The sequence below is a fragment of the Solanum verrucosum genome, unplaced genomic scaffold (assembly GCF_900185275.1).
Source record: "Solanum verrucosum unplaced genomic scaffold, falcon-dt-bn FXZP01000268.1, whole genome shotgun sequence".
In the NCBI taxonomy this organism is placed as follows: domain Eukaryota; kingdom Viridiplantae; phylum Streptophyta; class Magnoliopsida; order Solanales; family Solanaceae; genus Solanum; species Solanum verrucosum.
In genome coordinates this window covers 3052470-3065181 of record NW_026019957.1, presented here as the reverse complement: position 1 = coordinate 3065181, position 12712 = coordinate 3052470, and the positions used below count along the sequence as shown (strand labels likewise).

Genomic DNA, 12712 nt, shown 5'->3' with positions numbered 1-12712 from the left:
ATCCAATTTCTTTTATTAGTTTTACCTACTTTTATGCTCCATAATTTATTTTTCTAAAAAAAAACTTTTAATAGGCTTTAACATAATAAACGGTTATGAATACAATTAAGTTGAATAATCATCAAATGTTGAGATGGCCGAGTTGGTCTAAGGCGCCAGATTAAGGTTCTGGTCCGAAAGGGCGTGGGTTCAAATCCCACTCTCAACATGAGTTTTAATTATTTTTTTCTATTTCCGAAAATATTTATGAGTGGTTTATACTTTTTTTCTTTTTCTTTGAAATTATTTGTGAGTGGTGTATACTGTTCTTTTATATCGTTTCTAAAGTTATCATTAAACACATGTCGAGAAGGTCAAGTTGATCTAAGACTCTAGTTTAGGTTCAAATTTTGCTCTCAACATAGAACGTTGTAACTTGTAACGTTTTACCTCGAAAAATGTATAGAAGTTGATTATAATTTTTATATATATATATATATATATAAAAAGATAAATAAGATAAAATACACAATAACTTTAATTATGCTTTTTTTGAGCCGAGGATCCATCATAATCAACCTTTCTGACACTACAATGATAAAGGTTAAAAAATACACATATAAGACTCTCTCCAAACCTTACTTATAAGACGTACTACACTTGATATATTGTTATTGTATTACACAAAGATTATTCAATAAAGCTACAAAGTCATTCATGATCAAACTCTTGTGTGGCTTTGCCACAAAGTACTAAACTAGTAATTAACACTCCTCAATAAACATTACAACATACTTTGTTTTCTAAGTAGAAGAAATTAAATATAACACTAGTGCCAAACTAACATAATCTAATTAACATTACTTCCAAATACAAGGCCAAAAAAAGTGGCTTTTTGTGTAAAAAAACATCTTCTTCTTGATCAATAACTAGTCCAATAGTTGTCTAAATCAGCACAATTGTCCATGGTCATGACACTATTATTCATAGTATTTGCATTATTCATTTCACCTCCATAACTTGTAGTTGCACAATTGGCCATCATAGAAGAAGCCACTTCTTGTTGACTCATAACTTGTGGTGGTATATGTGGCGCGGGGGCGGGCATTGGCCTAAAAATTGGTTGAGAAGAGGCAACGACCCCACCACCAAGATTCAAGTTTAAGCCTGAAATACTGAAGTAATTATTATTATTATCTCCTCCTCCTGCGCCACTACTAGTACTACCACCTCCAATATTGTAACTCATTTGGGGTTGTATTGGGAAATTGTTGATCATATTTGATGAACCACTTTGAAAAATAACCCTATTATTAAGATCTTGAATTTCATGACCATGATTATTCATGTAATTATTATTATTTCTTCCCATTGCAAATTGGAACCCTTGATGATCATGAGGTAATTGCATCATTTGTGATGACATTATTGATGCATTATTTTGAGTGTTGTTGAGAGAGTATGTTGCCCTTGAATATTGGTTAGTAGGGTACTTCTTCAATCCTACACTCTTTTGGAAAATTCTACAAACCACCCATTCATCTTGCTGCAAAAAATAGAGTATAATAGCATGTTAGAGTTTAATTAATTTCAATATATATGTTGATAGTGTAAAATAAATTTAATATTATCGGGTCATCTAACATACAACGACAGGTAAGGGTGATTGATCATAGTAAGTGAAATTAGTAACATGAAGAAAAAAATAAGAAGCTGGAGAAACCATATGAGTATGTATTTAGGTTTACCAAACGAGTTTAGTTTCTATAGACTGACTATAATGTAAAGAACTTTTCTAGTTAAAGTTATCGAAAAGATAAAAAAAATATGCATGTAATTTCTCATAATAAGTGAAATTAGCTAACATTTTGAAAAACAAAGGCAAAGATAACTTGCTATAATAATTAAATTAAATTCTTTACACATGCATGGACTTTTTTAATGAATAAATTTTAATATCTGAGGTTTAAAAAGACACCTTTAATTAAATAGATAATCCAAAACCACACATAATAGTTAACTTGAATGACTTAGGTAACTTTTTAATATATATCTCAAAGGGATTTCAATTTCACAATTTTTTTTTTACAACTTTTAATAAATTTTAAAACATATTAAACATGAAGGACATATATTTAATAAAAAGGGGAAAAAATGAATAGATTCAACTTATATACACCGACAATTAATATAGCATACAATACAAAACAACCATATTACTATTTTGTTGTAGGGTTCATGTAATGATTTTTTCCCCCTATTTTTCACTTAGATATGCTCGATAAATGTTAAACTTAGAGTGCGATGACAAAAATTAATCTAGCAAAAAATCATCTATCATATATATCACATAGAAATTAAAAGAGAGCATACAACAAGAAAACAATGAATTAGCGACAGACAGAAAACTCTCATGTTAATCTCATGTAACTACGAATAATAATTAGCTAGGAATTACCGATAAATTGAGAATACGTACCTTGTTTGTTTTATAAGAAGATTTGGATCGAATTCTATATTCATGCATGACCCAATTTGATTTTTCACCTCTAGGTGCTCTTCCTTTATAGAAAACTAATGTTTTTTTCATCCCAATTAATTCTGAATTATTATTTTTGCTATTAAAAATCTCTTTATCTTTTCCAGTAGTTTTCCAATATCCACTATTTGTTGCTCTATTTGTTCTTACTCCTGTTGGATATTTTCTATCACGTAGGCTGAAAAAATACCATTCTTTTCCTCCCATTTTTGCCTTTCCTGTAATTTAATTTACACAAAAAAAAGAAGAGTTAATTAAATAAAATGATGGATTTAAGAACTTATATATAATTAACTGAGATAATGATAAAAAGCACACATATGATATTTCATTTTTTTTACGATTTTCACGGTACCCTAACTATCACACCACTAAAAAATTGTTATGAGTTTTGTGGACACACAATAGTTTATGTATGAAATTCACAAAACGATTAGAGAGAAATACCCTAACTGCCACTTGGAACTCTTTGAAGGAGCTATTGGAGCGTGATATTCAAAGGTGAAATCGGGATTAAGAGTTTGGGCGTTTCACAATCACTTCTTGACCACTGAACCGAGTTCACAAGTTAATATACATATATATTTATTTAAATGATACGTGAATATCACCGAATCCACGAACTCCCACCTAGCTCCGCTCTGGTGATATTCACGTGTCATGTCATATTCCACTAGGGGGGATTTTAATGAATCCATGAGAGTTCAGAGGTTTCGTGAACGTACAATAATTTAAGTATGAAATTCACAAAATAATAATGAAAGTTTAGAAGATTTTTAACCTATTTAATCAACTCTTATTTTATTGTTAAAACATTTTGATGAAGGTATTAATTTTTATAATAGCTTATAACTGCATCCCAAAATGAAAATAAAAACAAAAAACTGTAAAGTAGAGGGAAAGATCCAAAAATTGTTCTCTTATGTTTATACATCAATCACTTCTCTGGAAATTTCTCATAATGATACACAATTTTTTTAGGGTTTTCAATAAATTCAAGAAAAAAAACACTAATTATTTTTTAACAATTTACAGATATACAATATATATAAATAAATCCTTTTATTTTTCCTAATATCAAGAAGATTCAACAATTTATATATACACGAAAAAAAAATATTTTTACCTATAGCTTACATTCCTATACCATAAGTTTTAGGTTGAGGAGATTCAGTTGAACCCCTTTCGACATACAAATCTAACAAAATAAGATTATGATTTCATTTGAACTCAGTAACTTTGGCTTAATTAAAACTATATATACACTTGTGTTGCAAAAAGATCCACTAAATAAGTACAAATAATATATTTTGATCCAAGTAAATTAGACATACATGATATGGTATCTGAATTTGAACCCATGATAAAAAGTTCAAATCCTGGATCCATCGATGTAACTTTACCCTACATGGACTAGGTACGTACCCCTATTTTCAAAGCTAAATTCAAAAAAAATACAAGTTTGAGTTCAGTACTCCTTGACACACAAGCATAAACTACATGTTAGTCCTGACTCACATGAGTTTAATTAAAATGTATACGCCTCAAAAAAAAGAAAGTTTGAAGTTTAGTATTACCTGGAAGATCCCATGGCTCAGATTTGTTTAGATCAACATCAGCAATAGCTCTTCCAGTAAAATTAACATCATTTATTTTGTTCACTAAATAAAATGTTATAAGCTCTTCATCTGTTGGATGAAATCTAAATCCTGGTGGTAATTGAGTTTCTTCTTTCACTTCTTCCATTTTTTTCTCAAATTCTTCTCAAGTTACTTATATAATATTTTGTGTTTCTAAAATGAAACCCTAAAACTTAAATTTGGAAAAAAAAAATGTTGCCAAAATTGATGAAAAAACCCTAAATAGGTTTTCCAAAAAGAGGAAAACCCTAGCTAGGTATAATATATAATAAATAAAGTTTGTTGTTTGCTATATGTTGCAAGAAATATATATTTTCTTTAATGGTTGCATGAATTCATGTCTAAAGGAAAATGGAATTTCTTGGGATTTGTGTAAAAATTTTTAGCTAAAAGTTTAGGTTTGAGAAATTAAAGTGTTTCTTGTTTGAGAATTTAAAGAAGTAGGAAATGGTTTAAGTGTGTATTAGAAGCTCTCACCTAATATGGGTCTTGAGGTACACGGTTGTACTAATATTAATTGACAATATATTGTAGAGACGTGGATGGTAAGATGGATGTGCGGTGATACAATATTTCAATGATCGCATTTACGAGAAGGTTCATATAGTAGTACACATGTTGAGGATAAAATGAGAAATGAAATGATTTGAGCAAGTTGTGTGTCAATCGATAGTTGTATCGATCGAGAGTTGATTTTTCAAATGGTCATGACTCAATTAAGTAGTTATTATCTTAGTAAATCACTTTTATTATTTAAGAAAATTGGAAATAAGAAGGAAAAAAAAGTAACTATCCCAGACATATATAGTAATAATTATTAGTTAAGTAATCATATGAGAAGTCTATCCTACTGATTGATGAGGTAAATCATGATAAGAGAAAGTGTTACGAGGGACGAAATAGACCCAAAATCACTTATGAAAATTGTACCTCGAAGAACCTATAGTTTCTTGGAATTAATCATGTTAAGGTTTTGCCATGATTTTCTTACCTTATTTGAAGTTTATTTTTTCCTTAAAGAAAAGTCAAAGTATTACCATAAATGTTTGAATTTTTCTAAAAGAAAAATATATTTTTCTTCCATATTTGGTTTATTCTTTCCTTAGAGGAAAAGTTTGGAGATCTATAAATTGAAGATCCCTATTCTCATATCAACAACACAATAGCATCCACAATGTAGTCATTTAGAGACTTTTGTTTATGGGGAGATTTTCCCGCAACAATTTTAATATTTTTATTAGTTTTTCATATGTAGGCCGATTGGCTATAAACCATATAAGAATATTTTGATTTTTAATATAAGTTTTTGTCATCTAATTTATCACTCATATTATTTGCACTTGTAAGCTTCCGCATGATGCCGTAATCACTTTCGAACCCAACAATTAATCCCACTACAAGAAAGTATAAAATTCTCAATAACTTTTTTCCAACTATAGTAACTTGTTGTATTGGAGTAGTAAGTACTCATTCATTAATCAAAGGTCTCAGATTCAAGTCTTCTTGGGTACGTAATCGCTTTTGTTAGGAAGCGGTTTACCCTCAAATATAGAATTCAAACTTCAATATAAATATCAAACACCAAATAAGAAGAAGAAAAAAAACACAATTAATTCCCTTGTATCAATAAAGATAAATGAGTAGCAAAAAGCATGATCACACTACATCAAAATATCTTTAGCGGCAATTAATTAACGGCAATAGCTTAATTGTCACTAAAATATGTACTTTTAGCGGTAATTAGCAGTACTCTTTGTATATGTACCTAAAGTCTTTAGCGACATTGGATGCAATGACAATTAATTAATGTCGGTAAAGGCTTCAACACTCTTTGTTAATGTGTATATTATTGCCGCTAAAATGTGTTTTTGTTGTAGTGGATCAATTCATAGGTGATACTGATAGGTTACTAGAATAAGCTGAGGTTTCACAATATTTATTTGTATATTCAATTATAAATTTATTATTGTTTCACAAAAAAAAGGAAGGAAAATAGATGTTTTTGAAACATCTATGGCCAATTAATAAAAAAATACTTAATCGAATAATGATCATGTACCATCAAAACAAACTATCTACATTACAAAGGATGAAAGTACACTAACTTAATCATTCAAAGAAACAAATTATAGTGTTTTTTTATAAATAAATTATAGATTCCAATTTAAATCTAATACAAATTTTCATAATACGCCTCTTCTTAATTAATAAGACTGGATGGTGTTTGATGAAATAATGAGTATATTATTACATTTATTAAGCAACTTTGTATAATTCGAAGACAAATTTGAACCTTTGTTTATATAAAGTGATGCATAATTTAAAAAGATTTAGATTTTCAATATTAAGTGTAAATATATATAATCATCGCTTAATATTATGACATTTTTATACAATAACATTATTTTAATGTCATTATCGATTATTAATCATAAATAAAAACCGAAAGTCTCGATTTTCAATTTTTTTTTTCGTAAACACTTCTAGACTTTCACTAGCCTAATTGTAATATATTGTGACCATATGTATAAAAAAGTGTACAATCAATATACACTAAAATTTGAACGAACATATTTAAAAATAAATAAAAATAGAATTGTTTCTTCTTGTGATTTTTATTGAACTATTAATCCTCATATACAAGTTATAGTTACATATATAACTATCAACTTCAAATATTTTCTGTTTTATTTAATTAATTAACTAAATAACATTAACTTGAACTAAAGTGAATCTAGAGATTATTATCAAGTATATCAACATTATTTATTTATTCATTTATTATTATTTTTATTATTACTATTACTATTTTTGTCGTTAATATTTTTCTTTTCTATAGTATTTTCATCATAGATTTCCTATTCTTGTATTTATTTTTTCAAACATGTTATGAAAACACATTTTTGAGTTGAGAGTGAATTGAAAGCATAAGGATAAAAGCTGTAGACGTCTTATCTTTCTCAAATTCTATTATAAAAGCACACCGAATATATTGTTATATGCAAACAAACTTAGAGTTTGATTTCAACACGCAACTTATTTCTCATAAACTAAATGATATTTTTTTTAATTAACTAAATAGGTCCAATTATCAATGTGTTAAAATCTCTTTATCCCTTTTGCTAGCCATAATTTTGACTTTAAGGACCATAACAACTACGAAGAATATTCTTTGTTACATAATTTTTTCTTCTTCTTTTTTTGAAGCATTCAATTAATAATGAACATTTAAGGTTTATCATGTAGTAATCTCTAAAAATATGAAAATTTCTTACCAAAATTTAAACTATATATTGATATCAACATATTGTAAGATAATTTAGAATAACACATACTACAACTAATTATTTACTACTAATATTTTATTAACATTCAATCCTAGTTAGCAAACACCCCTTTTGTGTTTTGAGAGAGCTCATAAAATATATAACGATACTCATATAAATTTAACAAGATTATGAAGTAAACGCGTCTAAGTTATATTTTTATATCCATTGCATTTTGCAACTAGTCTACTACATTAATCTTGATATTCAACCCCTACCCTAGGGGTGTACAAAACCAAACCGAAAACCGAATCAAATCGGAAAAAAAATCCGACTAGTGGTTTGATTTTTCTTGGTTTGGTTTGACTTGGTTTGGTATTGGAAAAAAAAAACCCGACTATATTTGGGTTGGTTTGGTTTCAACTAAAAAAAACCAACCCAAGACCAAACCAACCCGACATTATATATATAATTTTAAAATTTTATTTTATACATAAAAATATTTACGTTGATAAAATTTTTAAATATTTCTTATACTTTTTCATAGTTTTTATCTTTTAATATATTAGTTCATGTTTGAAAGTTAGAATTCTTAATGGTCCAATAAAGATTATAGTCCATAGATGTTGGTAATTATAATAAAGCTTAAATCAAAATCAAATTAATACTAATGCAAAATAAAATCAATTCAACACTAAGAATGACAATAATATTGAATATTTGTTCTTTAGTTTTAAATAGGTTTAGGCAATTAAAATACATAATCTAACTTTATTTTCCTTTAATATTTAGTCATGTAGCTAATAATTATTAAATTTATTTTAGCATGATTTAGTACTCTTAAATTATGATCATTTTCATTATGACTTAATAATTTGTAATTTTTGTTTTACGCGATTTCATTATTATTTTTTGTTGGATATTTTAGTGTCATTAATCGTATCATATTTTGTGTTATTTTCTTAAGAAACACCTTAGATAGTTGTATTTTGGTAGGACTAAAGAAATATTTGAAGTACAAGTAAATTATATGTTTGTATGAATACTTTACCTGAAAAAATCCGAAAAAACCCGAGGTTGAAAAAACCGAGTTTTATTGGTTTGGTTTGGTTTATAATTTCAAAAATTCGACACATATGATTTGGTTTGATATTTGAAAAACTCGAACCAACCCGGCCATGTACACCCCTACCCTACCCTATGGTTTATTTTGTGTCCTAATCGACTATTTAGGAGAAAATAACAAGATTAGCTTCCTAGAAGATTGTTATATTACTTGTATCATACTTCAAGTACTCTAATATATATATTATTAGTATTGATGACACATATCCATATATAACCGATCGACTTCTTTTTTTTATATAATATATTTGTAACAACATCAAAATTCAGGATTATAATGTAAACGCATCTAAGTGATTTACTAGTGATATATATATCTTATTCTATAGTCATGATCATCCTATTATGCATTGTATATATTACATTTTGTTATGGTTGTAGAATTATGTTAAGTCTTACAAGCAATTGTGTCTACAATTAAATTAGGGTTTCGTGTCACTCTAGAAAAGTAATGCACGTGAATTCAATATTCAAAGGTAGGTTTATTTGGGTTTTTTTCATTTGGTGTTCGATACTTATATTAAAGATTGATTAATACGGATTCGTATCGCTAGGGCAGCCCCATTTGGGGGAAAGCGTTCCTTATTAAAAAAAAATTCCTTACCCCGTGCGAGAACTCAAAATCTTTAATTAAGAAAAGAACAATTACATTCACTGCATCACATTCTTCCGTGGTTATTTGAAAAAGGATAGAGATATGTGTGGTGCACTATATTGTGTAGTTATTTAACGAAGACTTTGTGCACTAACACACTAAAATAATCATTGAGAAAGAAGTAGGAAGCACTACAAGAAAAACAGTCTCTAAGGAAGGGAAATCTGGTCCCAGAAAGTCCAAATCCGGTCCCAGATAGTCTATTGGGACGGGAAAAGGCTGGTCGCCACCCGTCCTTAAATCGTTCTTCGCTAAAGGTCAACTGGGACGGCTTGCTTTTGCTAGTCGTTAAATGTATTTAGAGACGGCAAAAGAGCTAGTCGCCAAAATACCTTTAGAGACTACATAACTCGTCCCAAATAGATGATTTCTTTCTTGGAAAATTAGGTATTTTCTGGTCAGTAAATCCCTTTAGAGACTAGCAACCAACTCGTCCTAAAATACTCTTTTGGGACGAGTAACTACACTCATCCTAAATTACTTTTTTTTATGATCAACTACGTCATCCTAGATTGATTTTCGCGACAAGAAACAACTCGTCCTAGATGAACCTTTAGGGACAAGAAGTTGTATCATCTTAGATGCAACTTTTCGAGACAAGAAACTATCTCGTCCTAGATGAACCTTTAGAGACGAGCAAAAATATTGGTCTCTAGTTGACCACCAATGTTTCTAGATCTTTAAATCACAAAAAATTTATAAGCTTTAAAGTCAATAAATATAAGATTGCTACGGTAAATCTTCATACAAAAGGCTGACATAATACAAATATAAGTTAACATCCCATGTTGTTAGTTTAAACATTTCCTTAACAAAAAAAAACTTAGCAACATTTTCAAGTTTTGCATAACTTTACTAGCAAAACATTAATGGTCTTATGGTTCTTTTAAACTTTCATCTTCACTTGTAGCTTCAATCGTCACAAAAGAAATCTAAAATTCACCAAGGGTTATCCAGGTATATCAATAATCTGCATGAAAATAAGAAAAAATGATTAAGAAACCTTTAGGATTCATTAACCAAATCAAAATCTATATATCGAAAACATAAATTCAATAACAAAAACTTAGTACAAAAAGAAAAAATTTCCATCAAGAAGATTTATATTATGTTTCAAGGGACACAAGTTGTTGCGGAGGAACTGGACACGCAAGATATAAAGGTTTCATGAGAAACAACCAAGTTATCTGTGTAGCAGGGGAAACAAACAAGTTATTATTGTCTTCTTCCAATTCTTAATCCTTGTAGGAGCCAAACAATCTCAAACTGATCCTTGTGATTGTGTCACAAGTCTAAAACGTCTACAAATTTCATTATAGTGATTGCATCAAATCTAAAAAAGCCATATATTGAAGGCTGACACAGTAGACTATGCACAACAAGACAAAAATAGCCCGAATGACGCCAACTCTAAGGATGTTGATCAACAAGCCACCAAGATAAATGCAAATCAAGAACATTGTGGTGATGTAAAGGAGAACGTTCTATCTAACCAGGAAGTTTCAGAAAGCTTGCCCACTGTGATCACAAACCAAAAAGGTATCCAGTTATATGTTGAGCTGAATGAAGTTTTACCTATTACATATGAAGATAAGAAAAACATACAATCTGACGAGGAAACCACTGGACAAAGTCACAGTAACAACAGCCCCTGCCTATATATACAGACCAAAGAACTAACATTCATGATGAGGAACAACATGGAAAAAGAGAGGAAAACATCAACACTGATTTTAGTGTCTCAAAAAGTGTTTGTGCTGAAGATAGAAACCAAGAAAGAGGGCAACTGATTGATCAGCTGAAAGAACATATGATTACTGCTCAACGTGAAGAACAAGAGCTACAAGATCAGTCTTCCTTAGAGGATTGCATAGTTGCTAGACATGGTGAAAAGCATAAGCTGTAATCTGATGTGTTATTTTTCTATCACAAAACAATTTTGTTAAGGTGAATCAGTATGTATATTTGTGCAGAAAAAAGATGCAAAACGCACATGTGTACAAAAAACAGTGGAAAAAGATGTGTCACTTTACGTGCAGAAAATTAAAAAAGCAGAGAACAGTTATATTTTAAACAGAGATCAATAAAAAAACAGAGGAAAACTATATATGCGGTGATCTTTAAATTTTCTCTCAATAATGTGGGGAACATAAAGAAACTACAGAGATCAATTTCAATTAGCGGCTCTATAAAGGTGATCGAACAGCCACCGGCTCTTCATCCATGAATTCATCACCCAACTCTTCGAAAATTCAAAAACTGAAGCGATGGTGATAAATATTTAAGAAGGAGAGTTAGAATGGGCAAGGAAAATTATCTCGATGAACCTTAGGTGGATTAATTCAAGTAGAAATATGTTGATATTAGACCAACAACGGAGGAGATTTAGCAAGATTCAAACTCAGGTGGGGTCCCTAGTGGAGGGGAAGGATTAAATCGAACTAATAAGAAAATCCAACAACAACTCCGAGATACTCAGCAAGCAAGCAGATGGCTATTCTAAATCTCAAAATAAATTGAATAGGAAGGAGGATTGTCAACCTGAACACAACCATTATAGTTTGCAAGGCTCAGCAAATCACAATAAAGAACAGATGAGAACTCATAAGCACTCAAATAACTTGCACAGATTGCATCAAAACAGGAAGTAGAGACACCATTACATCTAGGACATCGAGAACCATTATTAGTTTCCTAAGAGTTCAGCCTTACACTAACTGCTTAAACAACTATACACAAATAGAGTTTGATATATTGTTACTTACTTGGTCAGCAAAAAATGTCAGTGGTCATTCAGTTGATACGGGTGATGTCATATGTAGGTTATGTGATTGTTGAGCAGCAATGAATTCTTTCATATTTCTTATTTCTTCCATCGCATCTTCTAATGTAAACAAGCGATCAAGCAAGGATTTATTTTCCTCATTCAAAGATTTATTTTTCTCTTGAGTTGAACGTAGCTCAGACAGTAATTCAGCCTTTGAAGAAGTGCCATCTCTCATGTCTTTTGCCTTTACTCCACCCCTAAAGCCAAATACATGGCTACGATTTTGAGGTCCACAACACTTTTCTACAATCTCTATGCTAGGCAGAGATGGCTCAGCTTTTAGTATTTCTTCGATTTGAGCCTACAAAATATAAAAAAGTATATTTCAATAGATTTCATAATAATTTGAATTAATTTACTTATTGAATTTACCAAACGCACATGTTTTTCAATTGCTTCTGGTTCAACAAGCATGTTATCTTTCTTACGAGTCTCAAAGAAAATAGTCGCCAAATTTGGTGCATTACCATCTTTTCCGCCCTTTACATCAAATAAAAAACATGTCAAATAACACTTCTTAAATATTTTCTTCAAAAACAATTTTTTTATAATACCTGTTGATAAATAATCTCTCTAATAGGCTTGCTACCAATATGATGAAACATCTTTAACTTAGCTCGATTTTCTGCATTTCTATTGCTCCTCGCCTATATTGTTAGGTAAAACTTTCATATCTAAGAA

General features: G+C 29.8%; 3 protein-coding genes and 1 non-coding gene across 4 annotated transcripts in view; 1 reads left to right on the top strand and 3 right to left on the bottom strand.

Moving 5' to 3' along the window:
* LOC125814348 (uncharacterized) overlaps nt 1–7359 on the bottom strand; it is an 83696-nt gene extending 76337 nt beyond the window's left edge. The window contains exon 1 of the mRNA XM_049493807.1: nt 7344–7359. The gene's annotated coding sequence lies outside the window, so the exon portion shown is untranslated. The remainder of the gene's footprint in view (nt 1–7343) is intronic.
* The window catches only part of LOC125814687 (peptidyl-prolyl cis-trans isomerase CYP18-1), a 217227-nt gene that overhangs the window by 64044 nt on the left and 140471 nt on the right, over nt 1–12712 (bottom strand). The window lies entirely within an intron of this gene.
* TRNAL-AAG (transfer RNA leucine (anticodon AAG)) lies at nt 128–208 on the top strand. Its single transcript has one exon. It is a non-coding gene; the product is annotated as a tRNA-Leu (tRNA).
* LOC125814671 (NAC domain-containing protein 20-like) lies at nt 762–4544 on the bottom strand. Its single transcript, XM_049494142.1, has 3 exons — nt 4096–4544; nt 2459–2736; nt 762–1525 (listed from the first exon to the last, which is right to left on the bottom strand). The coding sequence occupies exons 1-3, from the start codon at nt 4262–4264 to the stop codon at nt 902–904; spliced, it is 1071 nt and encodes a 356-aa protein (XP_049350099.1). The 5' UTR covers nt 4265–4544; the 3' UTR covers nt 762–901.